Source organism: Pollicipes pollicipes, unplaced genomic scaffold (genome assembly GCF_011947565.3).
Source record: "Pollicipes pollicipes isolate AB1234 unplaced genomic scaffold, Ppol_2.1 Scaffold_7261;HRSCAF=8764_pilon_pilon_pilon, whole genome shotgun sequence".
In the NCBI taxonomy this organism is placed as follows: domain Eukaryota; kingdom Metazoa; phylum Arthropoda; class Thecostraca; order Pollicipedomorpha; family Pollicipedidae; genus Pollicipes; species Pollicipes pollicipes.
In genome coordinates this window covers 42,143,422-42,155,399 of record NW_023597054.1, presented here as the reverse complement: position 1 = coordinate 42,155,399, position 11,978 = coordinate 42,143,422, and the positions used below count along the sequence as shown (strand labels likewise).

The 11,978-nt window shown below is 54.0% G+C and overlaps 1 protein-coding gene across 1 annotated transcript; it reads left to right on the top strand.

Moving 5' to 3' along the window:
* The first annotated feature begins 4,884 nt into the window (after positions 1-4,884).
* Positions 4,885-10,442, top strand: LOC119111464 (leukocyte elastase inhibitor). The gene is made up of 5 exons (XM_037235282.1): positions 4,885-5,536; positions 6,456-6,660; positions 9,338-9,504; positions 10,238-10,268; positions 10,338-10,442. The coding sequence occupies exons 1-5, from the start codon at positions 5,079-5,081 to the stop codon at positions 10,440-10,442; spliced, it is 966 nt and encodes a 321-aa protein (XP_037091177.1). The 5' UTR covers positions 4,885-5,078.
* Positions 10,443-11,978: the final 1,536 nt, after the last annotated feature.

The following is an 11,978-nucleotide window of genomic DNA, read 5'->3' as shown; positions in this document are numbered from 1 at the left end:
TATCTGGAGACTCTTCCCTCGATGAGCATGCGCCGGAAGTCGGGTGCCAGATGTGTCTACCGGAGGTCGGATGCCAGATGTGTCTACCGGAAGTCGGGTGCCAGATGCATCTACCGGAGGTCGGGTGCCAGATGTGTCTACCGGAGGTCGGGTGCCAGATGTGTCTACGGGAGGTCGGGTGCCAGATGTGCCTGCCGGAGGTCGGGTGCCAGATGCGTTTACCGGAGGTCGGGTGCCAGATGTGTCTACGGGAGGTCGGGTGCCAGATGTGTCTACCGGAGGTCGGATGCCAGATGTGTCTACGGGAGGTCGGGTGCCAGATGCGTCCGCCGGAGGGCGGTTTCCAGATGCGTCTACGGGAGATCGGATGCCAGATGTGTCTACGGGAGGTCGGGTGCCAGATGCGTCCGCCGGAGGGCGGTTTCCAGATGCGTCTACCGTAGGTCGGGTGCCAGACGCATCCCCTTTATGAACGTTTTCTACACAACACGTGTTAGAGTAGCCGGAGTAGACTTCTCGAGACCGCTCGAGATCTGTCTCGAGAGAAACTAGATTTGATGCTGATGATCCCTTCTAATCGCCACATTTTTTTGGCATAATGCCGATAAAAATTACCTGCTGGTAATTCCAATCATGACCTTGCAGGAGGGAGACGGAATTTCCTCACAGTTAAGGGCGAGGCAGAGCCCAATGAGAATATATGATGCCGATTTTTAACTTCCTGTCAGCAGCTTTTCATGATGAAAAGGGAGCAAATGTGGTTCAAAGCGAAACCCCTTGACCGCGCGTGTGTGCCTTTGGGCTCACCTGAAGTGTGGTTGGCAGAGCATACTATTACCTATGGTAATAGTGATTGGTATCCAGCATACCTATGACAATATTCAAGGGTAGAAATGACGTCAGAAGAAAAGAACATTGATGATTTGCACAGCAGGCGACGGAAGCCATTCAGCGAGAAGTCCTTTTTGGAAGCTTGAACACGTGCGTCGCTGCACGACGTACTATGTCGCTGGTAACATGCTCGCTTTATAACACGACCTTGCGGCGAACTGGACGTCCAAGTGGACAATGTTTCCAGAGCCAAAGTGCTCTTCGGAAAGTCACTGCTCTAAACACCACAAGGGAGGAATAAAAGCCATAGAATGACGCCAGGGCCTCGCCAACCGAAACCTTCTGTCAAAAAGGCTTTGCTAGAAGGCTTTGATTGTGGGATGGGGTCGTAAAGTATCTATATAAGCCATGTGATGATGTTTATTGTTGCATATGGTTCCCCTAATATGCGTATTTCAAGCTCTCATCTTTGCGCTCATGCCGTTTAATGCAAAAAGCATTTGAGAAAAGCAGTGTTTTGCAAACATTACATACAACTCACGTTGGTAAAAACAGATAAAACGGAAAGTGTTGCTTCCATAGTGATGAGCCGGGAGTTTATCAGCGGCTCATCAGGGCGGCTAATTCAGCTATAAATGCTGAGCTGTGCAGGGGGACTTCGAGAAAACCGGTACCGTGGGCAAAATCCGGACCGTTTCATGTGTCCATCAGTAAACGGTTCAACAGGTACAAGGCGCCTTTTACTTACGTTATCTCATTTGTCATTGATCTTGCCCACGGACGTTTTCCGTGCAACATTGCATGACGAACTTCACCCGCGCCGATGGGCTCAACATGACCTTGTGGTCTCAAAAATGACGAGGAAGCCGAATGAGGCCATTGAACGGAAATCTTTAAAACAACAACACTGAACTGCTGCTCAGACGCTGCGATTCATCTAATCTTGTTAAAACGCCATTGAAGATGTGGCGAGAAACTAATGATTGTATGGAAGTGATGTGCGTCTTACGTCGATGATATCAATGGAATTCCGGATCCGCCATTTCGCTAGGCGGATCGGCTTGTTAGGCGACTTTAGATTTCTTATCAAATCACCGCACTGGCAGTCACGAACACTTCTCTAACCCAGGGAATCTGTCAGACCACACCTGTGGCTGGCATCGGTTACTAACCCTATAACCATGTTTTGGCTCTAACATATTACCTCAATCGACGGTCATTGATTATATTAGAGACCTCCATGGAGCCGGCTGCTTGTCATGCTATCAAGCTGGTGGCGCTTAAGCCTCATAGCTTAAGACTTGACAGACTTGACCAGACTTGTAATTATTTGGTGTCGGCGTGACTAGACTCGTGACGAAATAATCGGGATCGATACGCTTGGATGCTCAATTGCGTATCGTAAGGCCTTTTTCCACAACGCCTACCTTCACGAGGCTTATGAGGGCCTACAGATGGCCTACGTTCCGAAGGCCTGTAATCAAGAGACCTACGTTCAGAAGGCTAACTTTCCTGAGATCGACGTTCAGAAGGCCTGTTTGCACAGCACTTGTGTTAAGAAGGCCCGCTCCCAGAAACCATGTGTCTAATAAGCTTGCTCACATGAGACTTGTGTTCAGAACGCCTCCTGTACAAGCCTATGCTCTGAAGGCTTCCTAGGGGCGCACCGCACTCGTCCACCTAAGGGATGGGGGGGGGGGGGGGTGGGAGGGGCGGGTGCGACGCACCCCATTTAATCCTCTCAGGCTTCTGAAACTACGCCCATGCCCTTACATGGTAGTACATGCCTTGAAAAACCTCGGCTTCTGCCATCTTCTGACCTCGTAGCCTTTGCGCAGATGGTCTCCTCTAATCAGAGGGGTCAAGAAAGCAGGCTTCTTGAGCACAAGCCCAGTGAAAGCATTTCCTCTGTGTGTAAACACAGTGTATCTGGACGTAGGCCTTTATACCACATGCCTGGCAGCAAGAGACTTGAACAATCTTCTGACCATACTTTTGGGTATAGTTTTTTGGGCTTTTTAGGTTTTCTGATTGTAGGCTTTCTGAATGAATACTTCGTGAAAATAGACCCTGTGGAGAAAGGCCTCATGAATGCATGTCTTTGACCCAAGGACCTTTCCAAAAATGGATCCCTCAATGTAAGCCTTCTGAAGAGGTCTTTTGAAGACGTTCCTGAAAAACAAGCCCTTTCAAACTGGACCTGTTGAAAAGGGTCTCTTAAGAATATAATTTAAGGAAGTTGGCGTTCTGTAAGTATACCTTCAAAACATAGGCTGTCTGGAGAAAAGCCTTCCGGAAATAGGTTTTCTGAACATCAACCTTCTATATAAGGGCCTTCTGAAAGTAGGGCTGCGCGCTCGCAGTGCCCGCGGCTGGGCTCAGTGGCAAGCCGTGAGACCGCGCCGCTACAACGGCCTGGCTGCAATAGCAATCACAATGGTGGGGAGGGCCGATGGCGCTGCTGCGGTCTTCATGGACGCGTGAAGCTGCTGAAGCCATTAGAGTCACCGTGCCAGATCGCTTCTGGCTGCTGGCCGAGCGGGTGGTGTGAGCAGACGGCGCCGACGGCGTGAGTGAGCGGCGCCAGCAGCGTGAGCGGGCGGCCGCCAGCGGCGTGAGCGGGCGGCGCCGGCGGTGTGAGCGGGCGGCGCCGGCGGTGTGAGCTGGCGGCGCCGGCGGTGTGAGCGGGCGGCGCCAGCGGCGTGAGCGGGCGGCGCCGGCGGTGTGAGCGGGCGGCGCCGGCGGTGTGAGCGGGCGGCGCCGGCAGCATGAGCGGGCGGCGCCGGCGGTGTGAGCGGGCGGCGCCGGCAGCATGAGCGGACAGCGCCGGTGGCCCGGCCCGCTCGCGGCCCGCTGCAGCGGCACCGCGCTCAGGCCGACAGACAGTTACGCCCGCAGCTGTGGGCACGCAGACCCCAGCCCTCCAATTTAATGGTCTGCTGACGGGGACAGTCTGTTTACGATAGGTGTACAGGGAGGGGTGGGCAGGGGCGCCGGCGGTTCCGGGTGCGGGCGTGTGGGGAAGGGCGCCGCCCGCAGCGAACGATCGAAGTTCACCGGGTCCAGAGTGGCCAGAGTGGCATGCGGAGGATCGCAATAGGATTTATTCGTGGTGGTTCGTATCTTTCCAAAACTCCTTTTTCAAATAGCGAGCTCTTTTGAAGCTGGGCATGACTGCATATCTAAGTCACTCGCGATGATATATATATATATATATATATATATATATATATATATATATATATATGTGTGTGTGTGTGTGTGTATGTGTGTGTGTGTGTGTGTGTGTGTGTGTGTGTGTGTATATGTATTTCACACTCATTTAGCCCCCACCTATACGTAAGCTTGCTGAATTATGATGCCTCCAGATGAAAACAATCATGCGTCTTCTCGAGGCGACCTATCAGGAGCATAGCACCATTAAGTGGCGAGGATTCGCCAAGTGTGTGGACGGCTGCCAGTGTCGCTGTCCAGTGTCCATTGTCACCTTGTGCTGAGGACAACGTAGCTGTCTGTGGACGCCTGTCAGTGTCGCTGTCCAGCGTCCAATGTCGCCATGTGCTGAGGACGACGTAGCTGTCTGTGGACGCCTGTCAGGGTCGCTGTCCAGTGTCCATCGTCACCATGTCGGCCCGCTGTCGGCAGCCGGTGAGGACTGCCTGTGTGAGCACCGACCCGCTATCGGCAGGCGGTGAGGACTGCCTGTGTGAGCACCGACCCGCTGTCGGCAGGCGGTGAGGACTGCCTGTGTGAGCACCGACCCGCTGTCGGCAGGCGGTGAGGACTGCCTGTGTGAGCACCGACCCGCTGTCGGCAGGCGGTGAGGACTGTCTGTGTGAGCACCGACGCGCTGTCGGCAGGCGGTGAGGACTGTCTGTGTGAGCACCGACCCGCTGTCGGCAGGCGGTGAGGACTGTCTGTGTGAGCACCGACCCGCTGTCGGCAGGCGGCGAGGATTGTCTGTATGAGCACCGACCCGCCGTCGGCAGGGGTGAGGACTGTCTGTGTGAGCACCGACCCGCTGTCGGCAGGCGGTGAGGATGCGCGGCTGCAGCTGGCTTGGGACGGGCGCCGCCCTCCTGCTGGCCAGCGTCGCGACCCCTGGTGCCGGCGCCGACCTGCTGCAGCAGTTGTCGCGCGCCCACTTCGACTTCACGCTCAGCCTCTATTCGGCGCTGGCCGACGACACCGCCAGCCGACAGCAGGACTTGCTCGTCTCGCCGTACTCAGTGTTCTCACTGCTGTCGATGCTGTTCCTGGGCGTCGGCGCCGAGTCGCCATCGGCGGCGCAGCTACGCGATGTGCTGCACTTCCAGAACATCAGCTACTCCCATGTGCAGCGCGCCTTCCAGCAGGCGGCGCAGGTGATGCGACACCCCTACTACAAGGATCGCTTCCTGGAGGAGATGGCGCTGCTGCTGGCGCACGACGTGAACGTGTCAGACTTCTACTCGCGCGCGCTGGACGAGTTCTACCGGCGGACAGTGGTCGCGGTGGACTTCGGCGAGCCAGAGGTCAGGCTCGGGCTGCGCCAGTGGCTACTGAACAGCACCGAAGACCATCCAACGCCCGCTGACGCCCGGCTGCCCGAGCGACCGGTGCTGCTGATGATGTCGAAGGTCCACTTCCATGGACAGTGGATGCAGCCGTTCAACGCCTCCATGACCTTTGACAAGGGTCTTTTCTTCCACGAAGGCTCTCAAAGGTGAGGTAAGCATCATGAGCATGAGGAACAGACGCACACACATGATGGATTTTTTAGCACATGCATTTTCAGCAATGCAATGGGGCTACCGTCATCCTTTGGCCTTACACTGTCAGTTTTCAGCAATGCAGAGCCGATAAATTTTGACGGCATGAACCATTCCCAGTTGAAACGTGAAATGTCTGCTTAATTGGCAGTGGAGCACGTTTGTTGCCAGTTATTACAAAAAGCAAGTGTAGAACAGAACGTAAGCACAATTAAATATTACAGGGTTGCCATAATCGGCATAAACTTTGCTCTTCATTGCGGGCCTCAGCTGCTTGCTAGTACCCGGACTAGGTTTGGCTGTAGAAGGCGGGCTATTTAGCAGGCATAAGTGTTTCAAGCGGATTTTTCAGTGACGTATTTTAGAGAATGCAATGCTGCAACACTACAGTGCTTTGCCTCCGTCCAATCCCAACTTTAACTGAAGCCATTGCTGCGTTTCTACTCCGGCGTGCTTGCAGGCTGCATGTTTGGCACAGTGTTCGAGTTCTTTGGGCGTGATGACGGGGTGCTGCTGGCTGTGATGGTGAGCGGTTGTACCATCGCCTGTTGGCCCCACCACGACCCCACTGTAGCCGCGCGTGCTCACTCAGGTGGCTGCCAGTCACCCCGGGGCCTGATGCGATAGAGCTTGTCCAAGAGCCGTACATCCAACGCTAGAGGGAATTGCGCATTTCACTTTCGTGATCATGTTCATCAGGCCTTGTCAAGCGTTCAAACGTGTCGCCTGCTGCGTAGCCGGACATTGCAGATGAACCAATGCACTAAATGAAGTCTCCATTTCACGGTGTCTGTAACAGGTGCACAGCCGCAGCCGCGAGGAGCTGCCAGCGTGGCGACCGAGGGGTGTGACCGGACTCGTCCGCGCCAGCAGGATGGAGGTGCCCGTGATGACGGGACGGTTCCGGCTGCCGATCGGCTACAGTCACGACCTGGAGGCGCGCGTGCTGGAACTGCCGCTCCAGGAGCGTCGTCTCTCCATCTTCATCCTCCTGCCAGACGCGCTGGAAGACGGTCTGCACCGGCTCGAGACCAACCTGACCACGGATAACCTACGCGCCATGCTCTCCACGCTGAAGGTACGGGCGGCTGCTGTGGGTGGCCGGCACCTCGCGCGCCATGCTCTCCACGCTGAGGATGCGGGCGGCTGCTGTGGGTGGCCGGCGCCTCGCGCGCCATGTCCTCCACGCTGAGGGTGGAGGACATGAGGGCTGAGGGCTGAGGGTGGCCGACGCCTCGCGTGCCATGCTCCCCACGCTGAGGACACGACGGCTGTACAATGTCAGCGCCTCGCGCTGAGAGCAGGACGGCAGCAAGGGCGCCGCCGCCTTCTTCCGCTGCATGGAGAGCCTTTACAAGGGAAAGCGGCCACCTTGTACGTTACAATCCGTCGGGCATAAAGTGCCGTAATGATTACGATTTTGAGGCGCGTTACACTGTGAGCCCCCGATAATGAGCTCGCCATACGAACTTTTTGGAAGGTGGGCACTGGCAGAGATGTGGGCATCGCCGATCAGCCTCCGACGCAATGGGAAGGTCCATGTTGAAGGTGGCCCTCAATGCATTACAGTTTTGGGTTTGCCTACAAATGCTTCCAAGAAACGTCGAAGATGATAAAGTTCGTTGTACTTGCTTGTATGAAAAGCCGTTTGTAACTTCTCCAAAATAAAGGTAAGTAAAATTTTTGCGAATGAATATGAAACGCAACCAAGGCGTCCTTAATGGTTTGTTCCGCATTTGCATGCGGTTTTGAACTGACAGCCATTTTCGAGATCATTCCCTGCAGTTCAGTTATGCTCTTTTTAAGGCTTTAAATTCTCTCTTTTCTGAGCTAGGCGCACGCGAATCTGTGCAGACTTTTTCGCGCCACCTATTTGGAGGACACCCAAAGGTTCATTGCGCCAAGGAGACATCGGACGTATTCCGCATCCTCAACGGCAAAACTGTATTCAAGGTCAAGAAAAATATCACCATTGGCTCATTCGTCAAGTCAGCACGAATCGCTGCATTTCTGAACGTAAGTCAGCGTTCAGCCAGTTAAGCGGGTGAAATTCAGGTCTCGATCACGAAGCGTAGCTTTATGATACATAGTACGAGCAATTGAGCAGTCTTACTATGTAGTTATGACGGACCTGAAATTGGGCATTAGATAACGTCAAGGATAGCGCCGTAACCAAGCATGCAAATGCAAGTAAAAAAAACAACACAAAATCACGAACAAAAATACAAGGACACCATGGGAAAGGGTCAGAACCTGGGCACAGATCGATTGTCGGGCTTGTCACGCGCGCACAAATTAACAAGCTACCTTGCAGTAAGTTGAATACCAGTGAGTCAGCCCCGACACGGCCAGTCTGGTTGCGACTCTGACGTCATAAAAGCGTTCTGTGCCGTTATCAAAGAATGACGTATTGAGGCGCGTACTGAAACAGTGAAATTGTATTATATAAAGCAATCTTAAGCACTTGAAACTATGTTTATAGTTTCAAGTGAGCCTTTTCCAACTGTCATATCTCTCCGTCATATTTCTCTATCATATCTGATACTTGCTTCAATCTTTTCTAACGTGGACCAATCTCTTAAGGCCTACAATTTGAGCGCAATACTAGCATCCATATAGTTTTATAAAGTCCTATCCATACGCTTGCATTATCGCATTGTATTGCGTTCTAAGTGGCCAACGCACTCTATAATACCAACCATCGCATTGCACTGTATTAATACATTGCATTATTACAGCGGTGCATTGTAGTAATACACTACTACATGACTTTGCATTGTTCTACGTGCCGGTGCGTCCGCTCTCACTGGTGGCTATTAACGGACGCATCTGCTCCCACTGGTGGCTATTAACGCCAAAATAAGACGACGATTGGGAGGGGAAAGACGAGGGAATGCATAATGAGGGCTGACGGCTGCAAATACTAGGTGCGAGTCTAGGTACTAGGTTTGATCTGCCGTGCAATATCCCTCAGATACTGATCCTCACGTCCCTGTCCCTCTCCCCCGATGAGGGCAGGGACAGGGCAGAGGAGCTCTGAAGGACAGGACAGGCCCCCTCTCTCGGACATGACACGATCTCCTACCCCTTCTTGGCTTTCCATCTGATGAGATCAGTACCTGGTTGATACTTTCTGTCGCTTATGACGTCCTTTTAGAAATCAATGGTGTCTTCTATCCATCCCAATGGGGATCTCCTGTAGCATAACGGTTTTAAACCGGCCAACTTTTCTGTATGACTAAGCTGATTACAGTCTAAGTCGTTACCTGTTCTCGGTTTTTGTGGACCTCCTGCACTATCTTAGCTTTTAATCACTTGAAATCCTAATATCATTAAGGCCTTCTCTTAATCATGATAAGAGTTTACCGCAATACGATTACTTCCGACTGCACCCAATCCTTCAATAACTGGATCCTATCCTCTGTCACTGTATGCCGTTGCCACCCATGACCACAGCTCATGGCCGTACCGCCGCGCGCCGACCACGTTCGTCATATCCATCACGTCTTTTGAGGGGTTTCCCAGTATTTCAGTACAGACAGAAGGCTGAAGGTTCTCTCATGCTGTCTGACAGCGGGGAGAGCGACTGTCCACCCAGTCCACCCGGCAGAGCAGCCCCTGGGCGACATGCGGTCTTCACTAGCCACACACGGCCAGGCTACCAACGAACTTTGACATTGACCTGGTGGCTGCCGGGCCGGCCATGACCTGCCCCATCACACGGGGCTCCAGCTGACGGAGCGGCCGTGCCGCAGGACGAGACGGTGCACGTGAAGCTGCCACGCTTCCGGCTGGCCTGCTCTGGTCACCTGCGGCGCGTGCTGATGGCGCAGGGCCTGACGCACGTGTTCGACCCGAGGACGGCCGCCATGACCGGCATCAACGCTGACGGCCGGGTGCACCTCAGCGACCTGCTCTTCTCGTGAGACCCGCCCCGCGGACTCACGCACGCACCTGCACGCCGACAAGGCCCCGTGTCCGACAGTCGCGATCTTTTTCTAGCTCAACTAGCTTGTATGATGTATATATATATATATATATATATATATATATATATATATATATGCGTCTTTATAGATATGCTCCTAGCCTTCTTTCGGACTACTGCGCACGTAAACGTTGTTCGCAAATAATGGCGCAACTATGAAAGCTTTTCTACACCCTATATTATGGTTTTTTTTGCTATGTCACGATAAAAATGCTCTTGTTTTCACTTGAAATTGTAAAAAGTCGGCTGATGGCAGTTTAACGCTTTATTACTGCGCAATGTTAGCTTCATTTTGTGATGTGCTAGCGAATGTCGTCACGTAACATTTAACCTTTTGGATACGTCATTCAGCCATTTCGAAATGCACTTCTACGGTTGTAGGAATACTTCCCTGCCAGCACTAAAAGACATCATGGGCTTGCGATAAGTGCATGCACTTCCTAAACCGTGCGTTCGAAAAGAGCTTGTTTGTGTGACTGAGTCGACTAAGCTCAACCAAGGAGGGGCTCAAATTTGCCTGGCACGTACTGTCCCACTTCGGAGTCATTTGGGTCACTCTGTTACTACACTGTTGTGGCAAATGAACACCGGGAGCCGAGCGTATTTGATGCATATGTGATGGCGTTACACAATAATTAACTGAGCCATGCTCCGCCTGGGTCGGCAGGGCCAGTGTGGTGGTGGACGAGTCCGGCGGGGCCCCGCCGGCGCCGGGGCCCGGCCGGCCGTCTCCCACGGACGGTCGCCGGCGCGCGCTCACCGACAAGTACTTCGAGGTGGACCACCCGTTCGTGTTCCTCGTCTGGGACTACTACTCGGCCATGGTGCTGCTGATGGGCCGCGTGGTGCACCCGGAGCCCATCCTCGACTGACCGCGCGGCCCGCAGTCGAGTGCGTCCCGGTGCGGTGGGGCGACCCGTGGTGGTCTGTTGGTGTGGCGTGCGGTCGTGCTTTGACGTAGTAATGTCACCCTACCGACCCAGACAAAACAGCTACCAGCCACCCTACCGACCCAGATAAACTGCAAACAGTTACCCTACCGACCCAGACAAAACAGGTAACAGCGACCCTACCGACCCAGACAAACAGCTAACAGCCACCCTACCGACCCAGACAAAACAGCTAACATTCACCCTACCGACCCAGACAAAACAGCTAACAGCCACCCCACTGACCCAGACAAAACAGCTAAAAGCCACCCTACCGACCCAGACAAAACGGATAACAGCCACCCTACAGACCCAGACAAAATAGCTAACAGCCATCCTACCGACCCAGACAAATAGCAAACAGTCACCCTACCGACCCAGACAAAATAGCTAACAGCCACCCTACCGACCCAGACAAACAACAAACAGTCACCCTACCGACCCAGACAAAATAGCTAACAGCCACCCTACCGACCCAGACAAACAACAAACAGTCACCCCACCGACCCAGACAAAACAGCTAACAGCCACCCTACCGACCCAGACAAAACAGCTGACAGTCACCCTACCGACCCAGAAAAAAGCAGCTTACCGTTATCCAACCGACCCAACAGAAACGGCTGCAACTCATTCTACTGACCCAACCGAGACGACCTACAGCATCCCGATGACCCAGCCGCGACATTTGAGTCGTTTCACCTACCCCGCGTGTTACCGATCTGGCACGCTGCTGGAGTAAAAAGTACCAAACTATTAAGCGCATCAGACATTTTGCTGTACTTTGGTGTGACAATGACACCCTGGCAGTGTGGTGCAGTGTCATCTGACCTGGTAGAGTTGTCTTGTGGTTCCGCCGGTGCTGAGGACCGAACGGCGTGATTATTCAGGCGTCACGCCCCGCTGTTCCTACTGAGGTTACACCGCCCGGCGGTCCAGGTGGCGCCAGATGACCGCCACTAGAGGACTCTGCTGGCGTGGTGCGCGCCGGTCCACGGCGACCCGCAGGAACGAGCCGAGCTTGGTGGCACCGTACGGTTTGGAACGCCGCGCAGTGCATCTAACACGGCGGGTTCGTTATACCTGTTAATTAGTATATTGATGGCGTGGCCCAGATTATACAGCAGCTCGAGGTATGACTTTGACGGGGCCTTATGGCAAGAGCGGGCTGCTGCCGGACTCGGGCGTCCTCGGAGAGTCCTGCCCCATGAGTTTGATGGCGCCCTGTGGCAAGAGTGGGCTGCAGGGCTGCTGCCGGACTCGAGCGTCCTCGGAGAGTCCTGCCCCATGAGTTTGATGGCGCCCTGTGGCAAGAGTGGGCTGCAGGGCTGCTGCCGGACTCGGGCGTCCTCGGAGAGTCCTGCCCCATGAGTTTGATGGCGCCCTGTGGCAAGAGTGGGCTGCAGGGCTGCTGCCGGACTCGAGCGTCCCCAGAGTCCTGCCCCGAGCAGCCGGATGAAGACAGCTTCTCCCACCTATGCC